The sequence below is a fragment of the Ambystoma mexicanum genome, chromosome 3q, assembly GCF_040938575.1.
Source record: "Ambystoma mexicanum isolate Mex_15411 chromosome 3q, UKY_AmexF1_1, whole genome shotgun sequence".
NCBI classification, from domain to species: domain Eukaryota; kingdom Metazoa; phylum Chordata; class Amphibia; order Caudata; family Ambystomatidae; genus Ambystoma; species Ambystoma mexicanum.
The window spans coordinates 1,233,916,270-1,233,942,738 of NC_090926.1; the positions used below are offsets into that span (position 1 = coordinate 1,233,916,270).

Consider the following 26,469-nt stretch of genomic DNA (forward strand, 5'->3'; position numbering starts at 1 on the left):
ATCTTCCCTATAGTTGTCCAGAAAAGAAGCCTCCCCTTCTTCTGTATAGATGTCTCTATATGTGTCCATCTGGACATCTTCTTGATAGTCAACTTGGTGTTGGACATCTAGGTGTTGGGCAACTTGTGTTTGAGGGTTAGGGTCTACCCGAGCTCTTTTCGGCAGAGGTTGATCAGAAGCCCTGAAAAACTGCGCCAGCCGATCCATACACCCCTCAAATTGCTCTGTGGTCCACTTGGATGACCCAAATGGACCTAGCTGAGTAGGAACCGGGTTCTCCGCCCTAAGGCGTTGAGAGGATCTCCTCAGGGTGCTTGAGAGGGGTACCTGGCTTTCTTCGTAAGAGTCTTCGGGATCGTCTTCCAAATCCGTGGAACACTTTTCGGCAGATTTGCACATTACTGTTGGCGGAACCGGTACTAGGCCCACCGCTGTAGCAATCCTATTGATGCTCTTACGGATAGTCACCGAATCTCCGATGATGTGTTGGCAGTGAAAATGTCTTCCGCGGCCCCAGAAGGGCCAACGGATGGCTTCTCGGGTAGAGGCCTACTCGCAGTTTTTGGGCCTGTACAGGCCTTGGAAACCTTGGAACCCGTCGAAGTTTCTTGTTCAGAAACTTCGCGTATGTAGTTTGGGGAGTAGCGCCCTTGTTATATTTGTTACGCCCAGTCGTCATGCGCTGCTGCGGATGCGGGCAAGGCTTCGGATCAGAACGATCCGATGGCGCTTTCGCCTTCTTCGACGAAGTCGTCGAGGAGGGCGCTTGGGTTCTGTGCTTTGTGCGGTGCGATTGTACGTCCCTGTCACCGGGTGTGATCCCTGCAGCAAGACCGGAGTCGAGGCTGGAAGGGTCGGGGACGGGCATGGCGGCTCTAGAATAGTCCACCTCAAGGTCTATAACGTCCGCGTTGGACGTTTGGTCATCCGATGTACCCTCATCACTTTCGGCTGGTGTCGCAGCAGGGGAGGGAGGCTCCACGCGTGACATTCCGTACGCGGCCCACCGCTTCAACCGGCGCTCCTTAAGGGTTTTAGGTTTAAGGAGTTTACATGCCGAACACCGCTTCTCGTCGTGCTCTAGGGGGAGACAAGCGTTACACGACGTGTGCTTGTCTTTCCACGGATATCTGACCTTACACACAGGGCAGAATCTAAATGGAGTCCTTTCCATAGCAGAAGGAAAGGGTGACCAGACCAAATAGGAAAGCAGTGGAAAAGAGGAAAGACATCATAGCAGTATGGCAAACCCCGAGCCCACTCTGCCTACTGTGTAGGCCGGCCAGAAGGCCCGACCACGTGGAAGTCCGAACGCCGGATCTTAGGCGCCGGAACCCACAGCCGTAGACGTTTCCCCCGTAGTCTTCGTCGAAGAGGTTCTTGATGGGCGAAGTGACTCAACGGGGATTAAACCGACAATTCGGTAAGATAAACAATGTCTCATGAAGAGCCCCGCTATAGGGCGACCAGTTATCTGGGCGGAAAAAAACAATCTGAGGGACCTCGGCGCGTGTGGGATTTTGGGTACTACATGCCGACGTCCCCTTTCGGTCCCCGAAAGACTAGATGCAATACTCCGCGGTTACCACTGGATGTCGGACCATATGCACAGCATGTGATTCTAAGCAGATTAACAAGCATCAGAAATGGAGTCTACCATGGCTGCAGCGCAGACTGAACGTGTGGCTGTGGCGGTGAAGTGGAGGAGTGATGTGAGCCAGTAGAGCACTATTCTATATATGTCAATTCAGGGCACAGTATTTTTGGCACAAAAGTGTGATGATATGGTCAAAAAAACACTTGAGGATTGAACTATTTCTTTCCTCTTCAAGACAAGTCCGTATCTGTCGCAGGAATACCAAACACTGCCAGTACCGGCAGCGCTTATCTTCTCATGGCTAGATTGTAGCGTCAAGTACGGAGGAACCTTTACTTGCTTTCTGGGTTCCTTCTTCCGCTCTATACAATCGACAGGTTCTGGAGTGAGAGGAGATCGGCAATAAACTGATGTGGCACCTCTTTCAGGAGGGGCTATCCCTGAGGTCAGGGATGCCCCAGAACACAACCATGGACACCAACAGGAAGGGCTGTGAGGCCACCTTTCTCGATCAGTTGTCTCAGGCCCGACTCTGAAGGTCTGATATCATACATACTGAAGGGAACCAGCCGGGCCTTGCCGGTGACCAAACCCAACAGAAGGATAATCCAATGGCAAGTGCCTATGCAAATCTCCAGCGAATATCATAGTCCAGGACATTGGCGCAGCTGGCAGACTGGCTCTTTCATTGGGCAGAGAGGCATTTATATTAAGAAACAGATGTTCATGGATCCCTCCCAGGTTACCAAACATGGCTCCAGAGCAGAGTGTTCCGGATCGTCAATTCTGCTCCCTGGTCTGGTTCCTCTGGCCCCCCTTTCAGAAAGTAGATGTGATGTTGTTTCCTGGTCCAGTAGGCCTATTGTATCCTTTCACTCGATTTCCCCCAATAGCTAAGGTTCTGATAAAAATGGAGAGGGCGGAGATCATTGTGGTCGTTCCATTTTCGATGTGCATATCTTGGTATCCAATGTCGAGACCATCGCCATTCCGCCAGGATTTCAGGCTCAGAGTGGATCCGTCCTCCTCTGGGTATCCGGCCTGTCACGGTAGAGATTATTTATCCCGAGACCGTTCGTTTGGAAGTTAAAAGGAGGGGATTGCAGAGATGAAAGCTTTGTTTGCCATCTCTTCCCTTGGTTAAGTTAAAAGGAGGGGATTGCAGAGATTAGGCCTTAGTTTGCCATCTACACCTCTTCCATTGGTGAACTATTCTCCACTTTTGGGTTCTTATCTCACCAACTCGCAGATGGAAAGGACATCTTTCTTTTCCCAGTTTTATCCCAGACCTCTCTGAATCCATCTCTAAATGTGACTCGGCCATTAATCACTGGAGACCCTGGGTCTCCAGGACCCCATGATGAACTCAGACAAGACTGACCTAATCTACCTCCATGGCCATAACGCCCTTCCCCACCAACCTTCCCCCGACCTCCACTCACCATCACCACTGGCACGCCAGCAGTCTAAAGCTTCACCAGTTCATCACCTGTACCACCCGCTGTGGCTGCACTCCACCTGGGCAATATCCAAAAATATGCCTTTTTATTCTTTATCACTCTGTTGAATTGCCGACCTCTACTTGTGGTTTTAGTCCTCGTTACAATTCCCCTCGCCTACTCCCCAAAGTCCCTCTTTACTCCTTTACCCCCTTCATAAACATTCTCAACTTTGCTTCCTGTATAATCTCCTGTGTGCTGCCTCCCCTGTCCTCACCACCTCCGCACTGGCTGCTCCACTATGAAACCCCACTCTTTATTCAAATTCATAATCCTGGTCTTCAAATCTATCAATGAACTAGACCGATTCCCTCGTGCCGCCTGGGCAAGTCCATCATCCGCTACCCCCCCTCCTCAGACCCTTCGTTCTGGTGACCAGCTCCACCTCCACACTAGCCACAACTCCTGTGCTGTCTCCACACATCACAAGTACAGCCACTCTTACTGCCCAAAACTGCCCAATAAATTGACCTCATCTCCCTGCAAAGGTACCCTGCACTGTCCCATGTTTTGCCTTTCGATCCCTGCTTCGCTGTCTACAGTCCTTTGTACATAATGTATAACCTCTCTTCTGCTCCTTTGAGCTGCACATATTACTATTTGCACCCATGCCAAGGAATCCTTTCATTGCTAAACCAGGTTGTGTTCTTTCTCTTATGCCAGCTCTGCTCCCAATGCCATGGCAGGCAGGACTCCTGATGACATGCCTGCTTTTACTGCCATCAGAGAACATCACTGCCTTGTCAGTCTGCACTGCCACGAAAGGCTGGCTTATCAATGCCATGCCAGGGAGCCCCCTTTTTTTATCCTTTCATGTTGTCCTCTCAATGCCAGCCCAGCCAGCATGCCAGGCTATCTCACTATAGTGCCAGGCTAGGCTCTGTTTATCACTCACAGCCACATTTATCACTCAAGGCCATAAGAGGCTGTGCCCTCACTGCCAGGCTAGGCTGGGCTCTCACTGGCAGGCTAGCCTGGGCCCTCACTGAAGGATTAGGATGGGCCCTCACTGAAGGATTAGGATGGGCCCTTGCTGTCACACCAGTCATATGAACTCCTAAGTGTTAATCTATTTAGATGAGCAATTCTCATCTTTTGTAGAAATGTCTTTCCATATTAAGCTCTGCATGCAAAGTGTTACTGGGAGAGACCCTCCACACTTCACAATTCTATTCTGTTGCCTGTAGTTTGCCCTCTCTTCCCGTGCTCCCCAGCGGCCACCAGCAATCTCCAGACAATTCTTTATTTTTTGAAGTTGTTTCTCTATAACTCTTTATTTTCACATACTCCTAGTTCACGCTTTCTTTGGACCACCTTTATTTTTCACTTAACATGTGTCACTTCTTTCATCAATGCCAAGCTGTCACTCAATGTGACGTTGCCCTAAGCTTTCCTTGCCATGGGTAGACATGTTGTCACTACCATGCCAGGCAGCCCACACAGTGTGCAAGAGGCTGGGCTCTTGCCTGTGCACGAGGTTCTCCACTGACAGCCATTTTACACTCTGCTTTCACTGGCAAAAGTACCAGTAATTACTAATATTCCATTACCCAATGGGCGGCAGAATATTTATTATTGCAGTGAATTTCTTTTTAAATTTCCAGGACTACCCCACTCCGGCAGAGCCCTGGAAACTTTAAAAAGAAAGTCACAGCAATTATGAACACTATTGCTGCCTGCGAGCATTCATAATTGCAGTTACTTTCTTTGGTAACTTAAGCATTCTCTACTCTCTGGTAGCAATGAGCAAAAGCTCCCAGTAGGGGACTTTTGCTCGATTATTTCTGCGAGAGCAGAGTTAGCATAAGCACAGGAGGCTATTCATTTCACAAAATGGATGCCTCTTAGTGCTTTAAATTTATGACTTTGAGGCTCATTTGCCAAAAGTTTTACATAGGAACTTAAAAAAGAAATAAGTATGTATATTTTTTATTATGGCCAATCTTTTAAAAGAATAACATTTTTGAGTGAACTACCCTTTAATACTATTCCAGGCATAGAGTGGGCTGACAGTGCCCTTTCCCCCACCCCCAAGCAGTCCACTGAATGTCATGCCAGGCGGAGCACTGTGTTCCGTGCAGGCTGGCGCCATTCTCACCTCGGTTTTCATCCAGAAGCTGTATGAGCTGGAAGTCCTCTGGGGCACAGGAGTCCAGGTTGTGTTTCTGCAGAGCACGGAGTATGACTGCGGCCGTTTTATCCTGGCTGGTCAGCTGCAAAAGAAGAGGCGGCTTTATGAAGATGCCATGTGGCGAGCAACCATGCCAGCAGCAGAGTATACACTTATACGCATAGACAGACACATACAAGCACACACATACATGAATACATACAGCATTAAACACACACATACATACATATTCACGCCCATTCATATATGCACAATAACAGGTGAGCATTGCCTCTCTATATACGCAAGATAAATACATGTGTGTACACACATATATTAACAATATTATACATGCATGCCAATAACACAGCACAGCCTTGGAGTATGCACACACGCATGGCAACATCTGGGCATTTGTCCTTATTGATAGCTGCCAATGTCCGTAGTTCTATGGGGGTCTCTTCCAGCCGGTCCAGGTTTTTGCTTCAATTGCATGCTGGAACTTGTAGTTTTGTTTTACCCTTTGTACGAGCAGGCCTACAAGTTCCAGCATGCAGTGCAGGGAAACAAAATAGGACTGTCTCGAAGAGGCCCACATGGAACTGGGAAAGTTGACAGCTATGCTTATTAAATAGTAAATAGTCGAAGTACTACCATGAGAGAGACCTAATGACATTAAGACACTGTGATCTCTGATAACACATAGGGCGCTCAGATAGTGTACATACTGTGATAGTGCTCTGATAGGACCCAATGCCCTCCGATAGGACCCAATGCCCTCCGACAGGACCCAATGCCCTCCGACAGGACCCAATGCCCTCCGACAGGACCCAATGATCTCTGGTTGGACAAAATGGTCCCCGATAGGACACAATGCTCTCTGATAAGATACAATACTTTCTGATGGGACACAATGATCTCTGATAGGACAGAAGGTTTTCTGGTAGTATACTGTGGTCCCTAATAGGACACAATGCTCTCTGATAGGACACAATTCTCTCTCATAGGACACAATGATCCCAGATAGGGGACAATGCTCAATGATAGGACACAAGGCTCTCTGATAGGACACAATGCTCTTTGGTAGGATACATTGGTCCCTGGTAAGACACAATGCTCACTAATAGGACATGATTCTCTATGAAAGTCTTATTACACAATTACATTGGGCACGGAAGGCAGTCATTCGCTTAATTTTCAGACTCCACAAATGTGCCCATCTCGCCTATGCCAGAATCCCTCTCCATTGGCTCCTAGTACTATATAGAATTGAATTAACGTTTGCTTGTCTCATATTCAAGCGTCTACGTAACATGGCTCTCACTTCTTTACTCAGCGGGTGGATCTCATGGAGAGGGATGCCCCCTATCGGACTAGGGACAACTGTCCAGGATGAAACATGGTATGGCCAAAGCATATCCCCCACCTCCCTCATCCTTCTACCCTGTACAGGGTCCCACAAATCCACACACTTCCATGTACCTCTGTCTGGTAGATCTGAGTGCCCCGCGGAACCAACATGTGCAGCCTAGATAAGTTGGAATAAGTACATCCAACCCCAGGATAAAAAGGGAAGGAGGATTTACTGAGTTGTCCGACCATTCCCAGAGGAACAGAGAAACTCAAAACGAGATGGAGGAACAGAGACGCCGGGAGTGCAGAGACCGAGACACTTGGCTGCCGGCAGGGGTGTCTCTGACAGATCCCTGTGTTTGCACCAAAGAAGGAGGGATAACCCAGGACAGCCAGCCGACTGGGAGAACCGGCTCATGCAGAGAGGTGGAAACACGCAGCCCAAGAGCAGAGGAATGCTGCGAGGCCATCGTAGCCCCTGGAGATACCATGAAAAGCCCGAACAGGGAGGAGAAGCCCACAGACAAACGGAGGATGTTGGTACGAACCCTGGAGAAGTCTGTATAGCCGGGATGGTTGGTGGGAACCCCAAAGGGCAGACAAGTCACAAACAAAGGGTCTGGGACGCAAACCTAATAACAAACTGCCTCCAAAGTCATCTTCATAGTGACAGTACCTGGTAGGGTAGTGAACCAGGTCGGCAGTGGGAAAGGACAGGGGAATGGAGGCATTCCCGCTGGTGTTTGTGAACATAATTGTGAGAAGGCAAGGCAGTCAGTCTCTTGGCATTGTGAGAAGCCTGAGAAAGTGAGTCATTCTCTTGGCACTCAGGTTGTGAGTTGGAACTTTGCTTTATTTGTGAACTGAGACATTATTAATCTGGAACTGTGTGCGCTGCCTTTTGTGAGAAACCAGAGGGTGTCTTACCTGCTAGTCCCTGGGGATCTCTCAGGTGGCCAGGGCATGGCCTTCGCCATTGGACCAGACCCTGGGGGTGGACCAGTGCGGGAGGATCACCTGGGTGAGGGGTCTTCGGGGAGTGGGGGTGAGGCAGCGGATGGTGAGACGCAGTATTCCCCCCTTTTTTGTTTATGCATCCCATCCTATGTATAAGGATGCTCCGAGGTCCCAGCCCCCCCCCCCCACCCTTTTACACAAACACTGGGCCGAGGAAGAGGGTGACAGAGTAACACCATTAACTTTCACACATCATACTGGACATGCCCGCTAATCTGGTCAGGCAAAGCAAGGCACTTGATTCTAAGTGCATACATCTGCTGCCAATTAACTCTCATCACACGAATAAATGCAGAACTCAAAAACACGCTCTAAGCAAGGCGGAACATGAGTATGAGCAGAACTTCTGGGAAGAAAGGCAAACCTACTGGAGCAGAGCGTAGGACCAAAGGGGCGAAAACCCCAAGAGTTCCCTATCGGAGGCTGCCTCCAACAGGCCCCGGAAAACACATGGAGAAGGCCAGATCCCACAAGTGAAGACTGCAATGTGTTTCATGGGTGCCAGTGACCCGCCCGGATGACCAGCAGAGTTGGGAAGGCGAGGCCAAGCCTGTGGTACTAACCTTGACTTGTGAATTGGATATTGCAAAACCAAGAAAAAGACGCACACAGCCGTTGAGTTGGCCAGCAACATTTTGTCACAAGTGAAGGCTGCATGCGTGTGAGTGAGACGGGAGGAAAGGCAGACTGGTCAATGAACTTTGCAGTAAAAAGACAGCTGCAAAATCAGCAACAATAAATAACAGGGTGGTTCGGCAAAAGGAAGTAGCCCACTCGAAAGTCTCAATGAAAAGTACATTTTTTGAAATGATAAAGCAAAAGAACAGCAAAAGTGAAATAACAAAGTTTAACTCCTAGAGAAGGGGAGCGTGAAAGTTGAACTGTAAACTTTGAGTCAAAGTGGTTCTGCAGTGGTCTGAAAAGTAAACCACACACATTTGAAAGTCTTCGACATCCGAAAGTGGTCCGAGCCCGACAGAGGGAGACCCGAAGTGAAATAAGTTTGGGGAAGACAAAGACCCCCCCCCAACCAACCCCTGGCAAGTTTGTGTGGAACTTTATCGTGAAAGGTCTGAGCCCCGGCTGAGAGGGACCTTTGTGAACTTTTTGATTGAAACCTTATTTTGAAGTCGAGAAAAGAGACTTAAATGTGGAAGGCCAGACAGGCCTTGATCCGTGATCTGGAACAGTTTATAAGTATTGCAAGCCTAGCCAGAGTGCGTCATCCTGCCTACAGGGACAGCCTTACTCTGTGAGGTCTAACGTGGGGAGGGGAGCAGGTTCAAGCACCTTTATACATTTGAATGCTGCCTTTTCTGCATACATTTCTCCTTTTTACAGAAGAGATAAGGAAGATATTAGATTTTGTTAGCATAGGCCATTTTGATTTGACAGACTCCGCTAGGACTGCATTATTTATTATTTGATGGTTGAGACTACCCCCATCTTAGTTATAGGGCAGAATAGGAGTTTCTCCAAACCTAATAATTTCAATTAAGGTTTTACAAATTGTACCCATCGTGTCAGTGTCATACTTGTGATACCATGCCTCCCCTACACTTTGACATGGACTGCAACCTGGGGAAGGGAGCCATTCCCTCAGGAAATAGTCTCTCCAGACTACTGGCATGGTGTGCCATTCCACGGAAGAAGGGAGCCATTCTTCTGCATTAAGAAGACTCATCAGCCTTTTAGTTTAGTTTGAAGTGTAAGGGGATGAAATAGTTTTTGATACAGGATGGTGGACTCTTTGGTTACAGACATTCAGATGTATCCTTAGTATTGTGTTGGGGCAGGGAAACCCCTCTTAGTAACAGGGCCAGGTATGGTTTTCCTTTATTTTGCTCACGAGTAAAAGTCTATAGCAACAATCATGCCACCTGTGTGTCAGTCTCCTGCTTCCACACAAAACTTCCAAACTAACACTGAAACTAACTTCCAAGGGAGGTAGCTACTTCACAGTACAAGCTACTAAAATGTGAAACTAACTTCACATTCATGTCTGTTCAGAAAATGCATTACTTGAATTTAGAGAGCAGATGACATTTCCTCTCTTTCCTTAGTAAGGTAGACAAACAGAGCTAAGGGGGAAATGCTTGGGGTAATGATGTGCTTTACAAGTGTCCTAAATCTATCAATCAATTAATAAATGCTCTCTGATAGGACATTAGGCTCACGAAAGGACACAATGCTTTTAAAGGCCATTTTGTTAATACAATATTGCCTTACTTATAGAACATAATGCTCTCTGTAGGACATTAAACTTATTGATAGGACATCATGAGCCTTACTGATGGGACATAATGCTCTCTGAAAGGACCTTGTGGTTTGATAGGGCCCAAGGCTCTCTGTAGGAAATTAACCTTACTGATGGGAGATAATGCGCTTTGTAGGACATGAGCCTTACTGATAGGATGTAATGCTCTCTGAAATAACGTCATGCTCTGATAGGATACAGTGCTCACTGTAGGACATGCACCTTAAGGACGCAATGCTCTCTGAAAGGGCCTTGTGCTCTGATAGGGCACAATGGTCTCTGTAGGACATGAGCCTTACTGATAGGACATAATGCTCTCTATAGGACAAAGGCCTTACTTATAGGGCACAATGCTCTCTATAGGACACAGGCCTTACTGATAGGACACAATGCTCTCTATAGGACACGGGCCTTACTTATAGGGCACAATGCTCTCTATAGGACACAGGCCTTACTGATAGGACACAATGCTCTCTATAGGACACGGGCCTTACTGATAGGGCACAATGCTCTCTATAGGACAAAGGCCTTACTGATAGGACACAATGTTCTCTATAGGACAAAGGCCTTACTGATGGGACACAATGCTCTCTATAGGACAAAGGCCTTACTGATAGGACACAATGCTCTCTATAGGACACGGGCCTTACTGATAGGGCACAATGCTCTCTATAGGACAAAGGCCTTACTGATAGGACACAATGCTCTCTATAGGACACAGGCCTTACTGATAGGACACAATGCTCTCTGTCGGACACATGGCTTACTGATAGGACACAATGCTCTCTATAGGACAAAGGCCTTACTGATAGGACACAATGCTCACTGTAGGATATTAGCCTTACTGTCATGACCACTGTGAGGGGGCACAAGTTGTGCCACAAGCTGGCTCCCACCGGAACCCAGAGGGGCTTAAAACCACTGCAAAAGGGCTGCTGGAGCCAGTCCTGGCGCCTTTGGCACCAGGCTCATATGTAGGAAGAAAGGGCTGTTCAAACTAGGTCCCATTTATGTACATGGGCCTTTAAATCCAACATGGAAGCACCCACACAGTCTAGTTCTAAGAACCAAGCCATGCGGTCTAGTGTTTTGGGTGTGGCAGGCCTGGAACTACTTTCCCTGGTACTACTTTACCTGGGCTATATAAACCACACCCTGACTGCAGAACACGCTTCGTGTTATTCTGCAACCAGAAGCGTGACGCTCACCGTGTCCAGCTCCTGGTCTTCAGCATCTTCCTGTAATCCTGCAAGAACAAGATTATTCTGTGTTACCTGAGAAAACACCATCCAGCACTAGGCATCTCAACTGGGCTGCAATCTGTGGAAACCGGGAGAAGAAGAAACATCACTCACCTGTGAGTGCTAGCTTAATGACTTACGGCGAACCGCTACCATAGCTGCTGTTCGAAAATTGCGACCTGCAATAATGAGAAAGGGAAAAACAATATTAGAACGCGCGCTTCCAAAACATCGAATTCCATCAGTCTTACCTGAATTCAATCGCCCTACGCTACGCTTCCATCCGGAGCACCACAGCAACATCTGCAAAGGAAAAAGAGACATATTCAGGTTCGCTTTCAATATTAAACAACCGCACAGTGCTGTACTTACCCTAATGTATTCCGGGAGCCTGTTTTTCATTGCGCTGTCATCCACTCGCAGCACCACAGCGGCCTGTGAGGAGAAGAAGAAGAAAACACAGGTTAGCTTTAAAAGACAATAAAGGCGCTGCGCTTTGCGCTTTCTCTTACCTAGAAACGTGCCTCTCCATCCGGCACGCCAGCATCAAGACCTTCACACCTGAAAAGAAGGAGATAGAGACATTAACGAATTCCCACCAAAAACAGAACAAAGACTTACAATTAACAAAACTACCTGCCTACCAGCAGATTTGGGGTCACAGCAGGCCTGGGCCCTAGGAAGGCGTGCTGCCCCAGTGAAGCAACTCGGTAGCTCGCCAACAAACGTCAAGCGCCACTGCACAAGAAACGCAGGACTGATAGCTCAGCCTACAAATAACTAAGGTGAGGAAAGAACCCAGTGGGAAGGGAATCGGTCAGAGGGAGGTGGGAGATTCACCCATTAGAGACAGTTACCACAAATCCTCCCTTCTGTAATTGCAGATTGATTATTCAGCACTGGGCAACTACGCATCCAGGGTTCCAGATCTCGGAGCCTTCCAGACGCCCCCGGGGATATCAGGTGAGCGTAACACTTACGGATAGGATATAATGCTCTCTGTAGGACACAGGCCTTACTGATTGGACATAATGCTCTCTGTAGGATATTAGATTTAATAAAAGGATATAATGTAACGCTCTTGTAGGACATGAGCCTTACTGATGGGACACAATGCTCTCCGTAGGACACAGGACTTACTGATAGGACATAATGCTCACCGTAGGATATTAGCTTACTGATAGGATATAATGCTCTCTGTAGGACACAGGCCTTACTGATGGGATATAATGCTCTCTGTAGGGCATTAGCCTTACTGATAGGACATGCATAATGTCCTCTCTATTATATGAGCCTTACTGATAGGATACAATGCTCTCTGAAAGACACAATTGTCTGATAGGGCACAATGTTTTCTGACAGAACATGAGGCTTAATGATACGAACCAATGCTCTAGTAGAAGAGGATCTTTGATAATACTCAGTGTCCTGTGATAGTGCACATACTTTAATAGTAGCCAATGCTCTCGGGTAGTACATGATGCTCCCTCACAGTGCAAGATGCTCTCTGATGACACACAGTTCTCTCCGATAGCGCATCTACTTCGACAGTACACAATGCTCTCTGATAATATACAAAGATCTCTGATAGTACCCAATGCTATGATATTACGCACTGCTCTCTAGGCGTACATGATGCCATGATGGTACACTATGCGCTCTGATAGCACATGATGCTGCTCTGATAGCAAATGATGCTGCTCTGATAGCACAAGGTGCTCGGATAGTGCACAATGCTTTCCGATAGCATACAGTGCCCTGATAGGAAAAGATATGCTCCAATAGTGCCTATTTGTCTGATGATGGTGTACGCTACACTCTGAAAAGACAAGATGCTCTCTGAGAGCAGTCAGTCCTATTTGCATTTTATTGAGATTTATATATCGCTTTTTGCCAAAGCGCTTCACAAACAAGCAGTGAACAGTACATTAAAATCCGCATAAACAATTGTATTCGGTATCGGCCAATAGCAATCAAGCAGGAGACTGGAGTAGGTGATTTTAAGGGGGGAGCGAAACAGAGAGTAAGAGGTTATAGATCGGAGAGAAGGTGGAAGATGATGCCAGTGGAGAGGGGCCAGGAGTTGAAACGATTGAAAACGAGATTGTGCACAAGGGGCATGTGGAACAGTGAGTAAGAAAAGTCTAGCAGAGTGGAGAGGACGAGCAGGAGAGTAAAATGAACTAAGAGAAGCAAGATAATCAGGGGCAAGGCCATGTAAAGATTTGAATACTAAAGATAAAATAGAATTTCAGCTGAGAATGAAAGGAGAGCCATCCAAGAGAGCCAACAGAAGAGGAGATGGAATCACGATAGGATAATAGGCAGAGCGAGCGGGTGGAGGAATGATAGATTGATTTGAGTGGAGCTAAGCGAGAGCAAGGGAGACCAAAGAGTAGAACAGATCAGCTAATCTGCTGGTACACACTCCCCACTGATAGTACAGCCTTCACTTGGATAATTCACAATGCTCTCTTATAGGACACAAGGCTCTCAGATAGTCTAACATCCTCTCTGATAGTACAAGATCCTTGCTGATAGTTCAAGATCTTTTGGTGGTATATATTGCTCTCAGTTAGAACACAATACTCTCTGACAGCACAGGATGCGCTCTACTAGTACACATTGCTCTGCCATGGTGCTCTCTGGTAGTAGACAATGCGCTGCTGGTACACAATGTTTGCTGATTGTACCAAATGCTTCTGAATAGTATACAAAGCTTTCTCATAGTACAAAATGCTCCGAGAGAAAAATGTACACTTTGACAGCATAAGAGCTTCTCTGCTTGTACACAATAATATCTGTTAGCTAGCACACAATTCTCTTTGATAGTACAACATCCTCTCTGATAGTTCAAGATCCTTTGATAGTGCACAGTGCTCTCAGATAATATGCAATTCCCTTTTATAGTGCACAATGTTCTATAATTGTTTCCAATCCTCTCTTATATTGTACATAATCCTATTTGATAGTCACAGTACCCTGACAAAACAAAGCAATACTCTCTGATAGTACAAGATGGTCTGTACTAGCACACAATTAGAGCATGAGACAGCAGGCATTTTACTATTATGCTATTCGGATGACCTTGCAGTAAAGAGACAACTTTGTGCTGGTTTAATGGTATCTAACGAAGAATTATATATCAGTATATGGCAACAAAATACCTTTTGAGTAATTTTCGTGCAAATGTTATTGGTTATTGTGTTTTAATGCCAATTCGGGGCACCATAGTCACATGGCTCATTTTGTGCCCTTTCTTTTCTGTTTTCCTTTGTTTTGGCACTATGGATTTTTCCTTATATTGCACTGGTTTACAATGGATCTTTCTACATTCCAAACCCATCCCCTCTGATCCGACCGGTCACAATATTAACATACGGTATGTTTTGTTTCTGCAATTTTTCTTTTCTTATATACTACATTGTCTTATTACCTTATTTTGCGATGTGCTCGATATGGGTCTATGCTTCCATGATTTGCTTTATGTTGTATCTAATAATATGTCTGTGATTTTTAACCGCATGCTATTGTACATTCTAGATTACCTGCCTTGAGGACGACCAACTGGGTCGAAACACGTGTCGGCTGATCTAAGGACAATAAATTCCAATTCAAAACAGTTTCTTTTGAGGACACTATATGTTGAAATGTATTTCATGATTTCATCAGACTTGTAACCATTCCATTGGTAGAGCGCAGGTCACCCTCCCAAATACTCGATACCTTATGTTTAACTAATCAAAACTTTGTGGGAAGTTTGTTGGGACCTACGGCAACCCGCTGCCACCTTGAACAGAATAGTACATTGTTTGCCATGTCAAAAGTGGAGACGAGTGCATAACCACTAGATCGTTCCCACATTCCCTCTTTCTACTTAGAACTGTGCTTTCTACTGGTACCCAATGCTCTCTAGAAAAAGAAAGGGCACTCTACTAGTACACAGTGCCCTCTAGAAGAAGACAGAACTCTCTACTAGCACACAATTCTCACTAGAAAAAGACAGTGCTCTCTGCTGGCACACAATACGCTCTGATAGAACAAGATGGTCTCTGATAGTACATCATGCTCTATACTAGTACACAATGCTCTTTAGTAAAAGACAGTGCTGTCCCTGGTACCCAATTCTCTCTAGAAATGACAGTGCTCTATGCTGGTACACAATGCTCTCTGGAAGAAGACAATGCTCTCTCTACTAGGACACAATGCTCTCTAGAAGAAGACAGTGATTTCTCCAGGCAGTACACAATTCTCTCTAGAAGAAACTGGTGCTCTGTACTATTACACAATGCTCTCTAGAAAAAGGAAGTGTGCTCTACTAGTACACAGTGCTCTCTAGAAGAAGACCATGCTCTCTGATTATATACTTTCTAGAAGAGGAAATGCGCTACACTGGTAATACAGTGCTCTCTAGAAGAAGGCAATGTGCTCTACTAGTACACAATGCCCACTAGAAGACCATTCACTCTACTAGTCTACAATTCTCTCTAGAAAAAGACAGTGCTCTCTGCTGGCACACAATACTCTCTGATAGAACAAGATGCTCTCTGATAGTACACCATGCTCTCTACTAGTACACAATCTCTAGAAGAAGACTGCTCTCTCCTGGTACACAATTCTTTCTAGAAATGACAGTGCTCTATGCTGGTACACAATGCTCTCTAGAAAAAGACAGTGTACTCTACTAGTACAGAATTCTCTCCAGAAGAAGACTACTAGTATAGCACACACTGCTCTCTAGAAGATGACAGTGGTCTATGCAGGTACACAATGCTCTCTAGAAGCAGACAATGCTCTCTGCTTGTACACACTGCACTCTAAAAGAAGACTGTTCTCTCTACTAGCACACAATTCCCTCTAGAAAAATACAATGCTCCCTGATAGTACACAATACTCTCTGGTAGTACACAATGCTCTCCGATTGTACATCATGCTCTCTGCTAGTACACAATACTCTCTGATATTGCACAATACTCTCCAATAATATACAATGCTCTCTGATTGTGTATCATGCTCTCTACTAGTACACAATACTCTGATATTACACAATGCTCTAGTACGTTGTGCTCTCTAATAGTATACACTTCTTTCTAGAAGAAGACAATGCTCACAGCTGGTAAACAATGCGGTCTAGAAGCAGACAGTGCTTTCTCCTGGTACAAAATGCTCTCTAGAAGACAGTGATTCCTCCTGGCGGTACACAATTCTCAGTAGAAGAATATAGTGTGCTGTACTATTACACAATGCTCTCTAGAAAAAGGCAATGTGCTCTACTAGTACATAATGCTCCCTAGAAGAGAACAGGGCACTCTACTAGTACACAAAGCTCTCTAGAAGAAGGTAGTTCACTCTACTAGTACACAATGCTCCCTAGAAGAAGACAGTGCTCTGTACTAGTGCGCAATGCCCTTTAGAAGAAAACAGTGCTCCCTACTAGTACACAATGCTCTCTAGAAAAAGACATTGCTCTCTGCTGGCACAAAATACTCTCCGATAGTACATCATGCACTCTACTAGTACACAATCTCTCCAGAAGAAGACTGCTCTCTACTAGAACACAACGCTCTTTAGAAAAAGACAGTGTGCTCTGCTGGTACACAATCCTCTGTAGACTAAGGCAGTGCTGACGGTGCTCTATGCAGGTACACAATGCTCTTTAGAAGAAGACAGTGCACTCCACTAGTACACCATGCTCTCCAGAAGAAGACTGTACTAGTAGAGAATGCCATGTTCTCTAGAAGATGACAGTGCAGTGCTATCTGCTGGTACACAATGCTCTCTAGAAGAAGACAGTGCACACCACTCATGCACAATGCTCTTTAGAGTACTTGGTACCGGTACACAATGCTCTCTAGAAGAGGACAAGCTCTCTGCTGGAACACAATGCACTCTAGAGGAAGACGGTGCTCTCTGCTGCTACACAATGCACTCTAGAGGAAGACGGTGCTCTCTGCTGCTACACAATGCACTCTAGGAGAAGACAATGCTCCTGATGGTACACAGTACTCTGATAGTAAACAATGCTTTCTGATAGTACACAATACTCTCGGATAGTACACACTTCTTTCTAGAAGACAATGCTCTCTGCTGGTATACAATGCTCTCTAGATGCAGACTGTGCTCTCTGCTGGTACACCATGCTCTCTAGAAAAAGACAATGCTCCCTGATAGTACACAATGCTCTCTGGTGGTACATCATGCTCTCTACTAGTACGCAATGCTCTCCAGAAAATGACAATGCTCTCTGGTAGTAGAAAATGTTCTCTGGTAGTTTTCATGCTCTTTACTAGTACACATTGTATTTGTATTTTACTGTATCTATAAGGTGCTTTCACCAAAGAACTGCACAAACAAAATATGGTACAAAATCAAGTAATGCAAGGAGAAGACATAATTCCAGGACTCATACAGCCAAGACAGTCCCTTCATTGATTTTTTAAGTTTGAATATTTAGGTGGCAGACTTGCCCATTTCTTGAACTATTGGATTATGTTGGCATGAAGTCCATGAGTGTTGCAGACGATCAAGGTTTAAAGTGCTAGAGTTTCACTCCCGCTCATGTGGGTTAATCCCTCCATTCACTTGGTCTTGCGATAGGAGAAAAACATTCTGGGAGGGCAGAGGGGTATGGATCTTAATATCAAAAGATGGGCTATTCAAGCAACCACACTTGCTTCTCTTTTCCAAAGCGCTATCTTCCTAGTCCAAAGTCTGGCGTAGGGGCTAGTTGAACACTTTCATAGACTCCATACACTGTAAGATGGAGGGAACTCAACGTTGACGGTATACTCCGCAAACAAGTGGCAGGGTGGTAAAGGTTGAAAGATGCTTATCTGGTGACCTCCATTGGCTCCACGTAAGGAATACCGTTGGTCCCTTTGGCAGACTGAAGAGTGGCAGTTTGCTCCTGACCTGTCTATCGTCAGGCCTTCGGCTGTGCCCAGAGGTGGCGAATGTTCACATCAGGGAGAGAAGGCGAGGGGCATTCTGGACAGTGTTTGCCTAGACATTGTTTTATTGTACCAAAGGACACAAGGGTTCTGAAGCAACATCTCTCTCTCTGACGATAGACAGTCTTCAGAATGCCAGGTATTCTGTTACGATACCTACACAATCCCAAACATTTCTGGGATTTGTGATCAGTCCTCTGCAGTGGCTTCTAAGTAAGAAGATATTCCACTAAGGGGCCCATCACATTCTAAAACAAACATTGGCAATGCCAACAGTTTCGGATGTTGGGTAGGCATGGGAAAGGCACTGGTCAGACACTGCCATAGTAGTAATGGCTGGCCATCGATGGAAGCAACTGCAAAATGGTGCTAGTACCCGGACATCTAATAGTGCCTGGCAAATGCCTAATGCTTGTAGACAAGCCAAAACTGTTGGCTTTTCCAATGCTTGTTTTTAACAGGACTTCACTGAAGGACATGCAGAGTGCTTATACATCGAGTGGCCGAGGGCAGGCCTGGTTAAGACATGTTTATTACACCAGTAGCAGGTTTACAACTCCAATTAAGTCATTAACTCTCAGAAGACTGTTTTGTAAAAACTGAGGCAGGCACTTAAAGTGAAATGTTTTATGGTAAGGCTTGATTAAAGCAAGCTCAAAGAGTTCCCATGAGGAGGTGTTTTGGGCGGAAAGGGGCATGAACTGGGAGGTTATAGCTACAGGGATTAGCATGGCCATTGGTGGGCAAATAACCAAACAATACCTACAAGCTGTGTGTCCCTCCTCATATGCCATGTCTCCCTAGCTGTACTTGAATATAATAGTTTTGGCTTATAGGTGGTGCAAGTGCCACCTAATGACAAACCTAAAAAAGGCGTTTGTTCTTCCAGGGAACCCAACAGAGGAGTGGGCATTCTTCCCACCTCAATGCAAAACATCTTTTCTGGGCCCTCTGCATCACACAGCCTTGCCGAGGCTAAAGAATAGGGCCCTTGGCAAGAACATTTGTTGTTTCCAATATATACAGTTGTCCCAGGAGGACCAGTGAAGAATTTCTCAGGTGCCTGAAGCAAATGGAAGCCTTGAACAGGAAGGCAATATGTGGGGTTCCACTCTAGATATAGTACTGGGGCCTGATGCCAGTCTTCTGGTTTGAGGGCCCAAGAGGGTAAAGGCCTTGCTAAATCAATGGTCTTATCAGAATACTTCCCATTGAGGGGTTTGGTGAAAGATCGGGTAAACTGTTGTGTCCGCTTTCAAATGGCCTGTATGTCAGCGGTGCGATACACCAACCAACTGGCGCTCTGGTAGAGTTAGCAAAAGAGTTTTAGGATTCCAACCAGACAGCAGAGACATTACTCCGCGAAACATTAGTCCAGAACACCTGGATTTTCCAATGCTGTGGCTGATTGAAACTCCAGAGGAAGCTCCAAGGCAGAAGCAAAGATATGGTGGACCGAAGACAGTTGCTACCATTCAAAAGGTTTTGGTTCCTCTGAAGGTGGACTTGGTTCCTTTCTCTATTGTATAGCCCTCTTATCCTAAAGATAGGAGACCGTGTTGCTCAGCCTTTGAAATGTTATGGGCAGGGATCTCCAGATTTTAGACTTGCTGCGCCCTCTCAGCTGCCGATTTCATATTGCAAGCCTCAGCTCCTAGTTCCTTTCTTGGCTCTCATCTGCTGGGTGCGCTGGCTGATGGAGGCAGAGGATATTAATGTTTCTGCCAATTGGGTTCACACAATTAGGGGTGCCATGGTCTCCAGTCACTTTCATTAGGGAGAAGGATTGTGAAGATGTCGGGGCTGGGATCCACAAGGGTACCAGAATGACCCAACTACTCCAGGTTAAGGCGCAGCGTGAAGACACTAAAATATATGGAGACAGGACAGGAACACAATTATGGTGAGACTGGTAGGCCTACGTCTCCTTGAGGATGGAAGCTCTGCTTCAGCAGGAACCAGTGGTGATCGGAACGGCTGGGTGAAGGGTGAGGATGTGGATACAGTTCCAGGCTCCACAGGCAAAAGAAAGGCATTGAAGCCACCTTGCCCGCCGGAGAACGGAGGTCTGGGGAGAATTGCGGGAAGACAGAGGCGAAAAAAGGACAGCCCCAAGGGACAGCGATCTGTACTGCAGCAATGATAGCTTGAAGAGGAAGATGAGGTAGGGAGGGAGAGAGACGGGAAACAACCAGAGTCTGCACACACCAACAAGGCTCCTTACCTCACCCAAAGGGACAAGACCCCTCCTTACCTTTCACGCCACTAAACCTCCTCCTTACCTTTCACACCACTAAACTCTTAATTACTTCCCTCCTCTTCTCCAGACTCTTCTACTGTTCCTCCCTTCTCTTCGGACTCCCCTCCTCTCATCTCTCCCCTCTTAAATCCATCTACCATTCTGCCATCCGCTCCCTATGTCTTCTCTCACCTCTTGATTCCATCTCCTCCTCCCTCACCTCTCTAGGTTGGCTCTCTTTCCACTCCCAACTCGAGTTCAAGTTCCTCTGTCTTGTCTTCAAATCCCTCTATGATCTTGCTCCCCCTTACCTCTCCTCCCTTCTTTCCTTCTACACCCCTTCTCGTCCTCTCCGCTCTGCTAATCTTTTCCTACTCTCTCCTCCTCCTCCACCCTGTGCCCCCTCCCGCTTCCGCTCCTTCCAACTCCTTGCTCCTTTCCACTGGAACCGCATCCACCTTCACATCCACTCTTCTCCCTCATACTCTTCCTTTCGTACTTCTCTAAAATCTTACCTCTTCCACTCACCTCCCTAACACCCCACCTTCCCTACCTCCTCCCTTCCTCTTTACCCTTACCTCTTACTCCTCCTCTTCCTTACCCTCTCCATCCCTCTGATCCCCTTCCTCCCTTCCCCTGCTTGACTCGTCTCACCTTCTCCGCTCTTCTTCCCTCACATTCCAGCTCTTTCCCCCGTCCTTACCTCCTCTAACACCTACCACTCCCATGCTCACCTCCCCCCTCCCACACCCGCCTCACCGCTACAATACTGTAAGTTGTTCTTTATGCTGTTATCTGGTTGTGGTTCAATTGTCATCTTATGCTTGCTTTATGTTCACTTGTTCTTATGTGAAGCACTTTGGAGTAAAGGGCTATATAAATTCAATAAAATACAAATACAAGACAGGAGACCTGGCCATCACAGTCCCGGAAGGAAGTTGCTGGGTAAAGCCCTGCAGGTTTGGGTAGATCCAATTTACAAGAGATATAGACTCACAAAAACCCTTAACCTGTCAGAGTAGAAGAGACAACTTAAGCAGGCCACAAGCAGCTACAGGTCTATATAGATATGGTGGAATGGGCAGGAGATGGCGGACTCTGAGAAAAGGTTGTTCTGTGCTCATTTTCTTTCAACTCAGTGCAGAGAAGAGGACTGGGGTACTAGACCTGGCCATAACAGGCATAACACTGAGAAGACAGATGAAGCCCAGCCCAATGGAGATGATGGGCTATCCACATCTATCTATATTATGAAGGAACAAAACAAAATGGGAGCAATCTTTTGAATGTCAGGTGACAGGATATTATGCTGACTGGTAACAGAAATCAAGATACACGATATTTCATAAGTGATGCAAGAGCTTTAAACTTACAGAAGAAGCCACCTCTAGTCTTATCATAGAAAGTCTACTCTCCCCAGCAGCATGGGAGGGAATTAAGACTTTATTAAAGACACAGAGGTGAGTATTATTACTCCCCCCCACACTCTTCTAGTCCAAATATTAAGAAAGATCCTGAGGAGCATCTAGCCTTCTCGTCCAGATATTAAGAGAGATCCTCAGGAGCATTAGTCCTTCTCATTTAGATATTTAGAAAGATCCTCAAGAGCACCTAGCCTTCTTGTACAGATAGTAAGAAACATCCTCAGGAGAATCTAGCTTTCTCATCCAGATATGAAAAACCATCCTCAGGAGCATCTAGCCTTCTCCTCCAGATATTAAGAAAGTTCCTGAGGAGCATCTAGCCTTCTTGTCCAGATATTAAGAAAGATCCTGAGGAGCATCTAGCCTTCTCGTCCAGATATTAAGAAAGATCCTGAGGAGCATCTAGCCTTCTCGTCCAGATATTAAGAAAGATCCTGAGGAGCATCTAGCCTTCTCCTCCAGATATTAAGAAAGTTCCTGCAGAGCATCTAGCCTTCTCGTCAAGATATTAAGAAAGATACTGAGGAGCATCTAGCCTTCTCGTCCAGATATTAAGAAAGATCCTGAGGAGCAACTAGCCTTATCCTCCAGATATTAAGAAAGATACTGAGGAGCATCTAGCCTTCTCGTCCAGATATTAAGAAAGATCCTGAGGAGCAACTAGCCTTATCCTCCAGATATTAAGAAAGTTCCTGAGGAGCAACTAGCCTTATCCTCCAAATATTAAGAAAGTTCCTGCAGAGCATCTAGCCTTCTCGTCAAGATATTAAGAAAGATACTGAGGAGCATCTAGCCTTCTCGTCCAGATATTAAGAAAGATCCTGAGGAGCAACTAGCCTTATCCTCCAGATATTAAGAAAGTTCCTGAGGAGCATCCTTCTCGTCCCGATATCAAGAAAGTTCCTGAGGAGCATCTAGCCTTCTCGTCCAGATATTGAGAAAGATCCTCAAGAGCACCTAGCCTTCTCATACAGATAGTAAGCAACAACCTGAGTAGAATCTAGCCTTCTCATCCAGTCATGGAAAAAGACTGTAAGGAGCATCTAGCCTTCTCGTCCAGATATGAAAAAAGATCCTCAGGAGCATCTAGTCTTCATTTTCTGAGATAAAGACAGATACTTAGGAGCATCTTGCTTTCTCCTTCAGAGATGAAGAGAAATCCTCAAGGGCATCCAGCTTTCTTATTCAGATATGAAGAAATATTCTCAGGAGCATCTAGCCTACTCGTCCAGACATGAAGAAAGATCCTCAGGAGCATCTAGCCTACTCGTCCAGACATGAAGAAAGATCCTCAGGAGCATCTAGCCTACTCGTCCAGACATGAAGAAAGATCCTCAGGAGCATCTTGCCTTTTCGTTCAGAGATGAAGAAAGATACTCAGGAGCATCTAGCCTACTCGTCCAGACATGAAGAAAGATCCTCAGGAGCATCTAGCCTACTCGTCCAGACATGAAGAAAGATCCTCAGGAGCATCTAGCCTACTCGTCCAGACATGAAGAAAGATCCGCTGGAGCATCTTGCCTTTTCGTTCAGAGATGAAAAAAGCCCCACAGGATCATCTAGCCTTCTCGTTTAGATATGAAGAAAGAATCTCAGGAGATTCTTGTTTTCTCATCCGCAGATTAACAAAAGGCTCCCAGGAGCATCTAGACTTCACATCATAGCTGAAGAAAAATCCTCAGGATCATCTTGCCTTCATTTTCGGAGATAAAGAAGGATGCTTAGGAGCATCCTGGCTTCTCCTAAATGAAGAAAAATCCTCAGCAGCATCCAGCTTTCTTATTTAGAGATGAAGAAAGCACTTTGAAGCACTCCACCTGTGTATAAGCGCTGTATAAATAAACAATTACAATTCTCAGTGACACCCGTGCACTATGGGTTGGTAACCTGCCGGGGTGGCTTGTGCTGCCACGTTTGCAACCTTTCTGAAACCCCATAGAGGGGCACAGCCCTAGGTGGGCTGCCAGATTATTCCTATAAATAAAAGGATGAGTGTAATAATGACACATGAGTCACGGGCCTATTCCCATTTTTGAACCAAAGATTGCAAATCTTGATTTTCGCACATATCCACATGTGTTTCACATGTGATATGAGGCATGCACCTCCAGATGAGATGCTGCTGGCAATAAAAAGGGGAAGTCGATAAACATTGACTCTTACAATCACTGCACTATCGCAGGCTCTGGACTAGGTGGCTATACAACTTCAAAGATCTTTTCCAATACATAAGGACGTGTGGGCCGGCTTCTTATATGGCACAAACCTAGTTGTGAAGCAACCGAGTGCTGTACAATAAGCGGATGCAGTGATAGAGTACATGATTAAGAGTGCACTTGTAAGGTCACGGAGAGAGGGCAAACAGAGATTTTCCGGCAGCAGACATAGGTCAGGGAGGGAACTGCAGATACAGTCTTGATTCATTTGATGATATGATAATGATATGATATGGCATTTGTATCGCGCCTATACACAAGTGTTTCAAGACACAAAAAGGCAAACAAGGGTGAACAGAGGGTGGACTGAGACAACAATCTTACTAGGCCAACTGACATTGAGATCGCACAAGTGCAGGGGAGAAGGGAGGGGAAAGGTGCCAGGGAAAAGGGGAGGGGGCAGTGCTGTACATGGGATTAAAACAATAACAAGAAGTGCAGCCAGCAGGTGGCAGGTGCAAGGGTAAGTGTAGACAGCAGGTGTCCGAAAGTGCAGGTAGGGGGACTCTAGGGTTACAGATACAGACCCAAGTGCAAGGTTTGCCCAGAGGCAGTGCGGGTAGGCACCTGGGCCCAAAATCAGAGGGTAGCCAGGTAACCAGTGCAGTATCAGACAGGAAATCAGCAGGGGAGAAGAAGAGAGAAGGCAGGAGCAAAGAGGAAGGTCTTGAGGTGCTTCCGGAACCGGAGATGGTTCTCCTTGAGCTTCAGAGAAGCTGGGAGGCTGTTCCAATGGGAGGTCTCAGCCGAAGAAAGAGATCTACCACCAACTCGTTGCTTGGAGAAACGACTGACCTTGAGGGAGTTGGAGGTGGAGGAGTGAAGAGCTTGAGTAGGAAGGTATTTACAAAGAGAGAGTTGGAGGTATTGAGGACCCAGGCCCCAGAAGTCCTTGTGGACAATGCAGAGGGTCTTGAACTTAATCCTTGCAGCAACTGGGAGGCAATGCAGAGATTTCAGCGCTGAAGAGATACAATCCCTGAACTTGAGGCCAAGGACAAATCTCCCAGTCCTGTTCTGGGTGAGTTGCAGAGGGCGGAGAGTAGAGGCAGGCAGATTTAGAAAGAGGCTGTTGCAGTAGTCCAGCCTAGAGAGAACCAGGGCTCTAGAGACAGTGAGCTTCTGGGGGAAGGAGAGGAAAGGAAGAATACCTCTAAGGAGGTGCAGTTGGTAGTTTGACTTCTTAGAGACATCAGAGATCTGAGGAGAGAAGGAGTGTGTGGAGTTGAAGATGACCCCGAGGTTCGTAGCCTCACAAGTGGAGGAGGAAGAGAGCCAAGAGAGGCCGGCCAGAGAGTGAAAGGAAAGGAGGGTGCAGCTGTGCCGACCAGGAGAATCTCCGTCTTACTTGGATTAAGGCAGAGATCGCTGGCAGCACACCACTCCTGGATAGCAGACAGACAGTCAGAGATGAGAGAAGGAGAAGAGGTGGCAGACTGAAGCCTGAAAATGAGCAGAGTGTCATCCACATAGTACTGAAAGTTGGAGCAGAGAGCGGCAATGCGGTGGCTGAGAGGTGCCAGGTATTGGTTGAACAGCCAGGGAGAGAGGTTAGACCCCTGGGGAACACCATAGGTAGAGAGTGAGATAGAGGAAAAGAAGGACCCAAGTTCGACCTAGGAGGGCTGATCAGAGAGGAACAAGGTCAGCCAGGCCAGGACCTGATCAGGGATACCCAGGTCAACATAGAGATGATTGAGCAGGATGGCATGGTTGACCGTGTCAAAGGCAGAAGAGAGATTGAGTAAGATGAGGACAGAGGGGGGATTAGAATCAAGGTTAGAGTGCAGGTCTTCATGGATGTTCAGGAGAGCAGTTTCCGTACTTCTGGCTGCTCTATAGCCAGACGGATGGTCATGGAGACAAACAACAGATTCAGGGTGAAGATTAAGCTGGAAGATGGCCAGCTTTTTCAGGAGTTTGCCCAGGAAAGGAGTGATGGAGATCGGGGCAGTAGTTAGCCGGGCAAGAGGGGTCGGCTAAGGGTTTCTTGAGAAGAGGGTGCACAAGCAAGTGCTTTAGGGGGGGAAGTGAAGGCCCAGTGGCAAAGGAGTGGTTGCAGAGCCAGAGCAGGAGCGAGGGTGTCAATGTGGTCCTATATGGTTTTAGAAGAACAGGGAAGAACCTGTTTTGAGAGAGTAGAGGACAAGAGGTTGGACAGGATGTCATGGGTTGTAGAGATGAAATGAGAAGCCAGGGCAGTGCCGAGGGCCTGGTCAGGAGGGAACAGAGGGAAGGAAGAGAAAGAGGGAGGTAAGGTGGCCACGGTGTCCTATCTGTAGATTTATGGGGCCGAAGGTAGAGGAGAGAGTAGAGGGAGGAGGAGGAGAGGTGTGGTGGATCCGCAGATATCCCTGCGGCAGAGCTATATTCCTGTGCATTTCAAATGGTCTGACCTTCCTCAGTGAACTGCTGTGTCCATGAGTCTACATCAGCGATTCCCTCTTGTGACCACCATGACCTCTTCCACCAAAGGCGGCAAGCCATAAAGCCACTCCTACCACATGATTCCCACTATTTTATGTCAGGCTGGTAAAAGAGGGGAAATTATAATTGTCGATGAAAT

The 26,469-nt window shown here is 46.5% G+C and overlaps 1 protein-coding gene across 3 annotated transcripts in view; it reads right to left on the reverse strand.

The window, feature by feature from the left end:
• Positions 1-26,469, reverse strand: part of RGL3 (ral guanine nucleotide dissociation stimulator like 3) — a 577,979-nt gene that overhangs the window by 17,389 nt on the left and 534,121 nt on the right. For all 3 annotated transcript variants that reach the window (XM_069604164.1, XM_069604163.1, XM_069604165.1), the window contains exon 17: positions 5,195-5,309. In XM_069604164.1, coding sequence (XP_069460265.1) covers positions 5,195-5,309 — 115 coding nt within the window. The remainder of the gene's footprint in view (positions 1-5,194; positions 5,310-26,469) is intronic.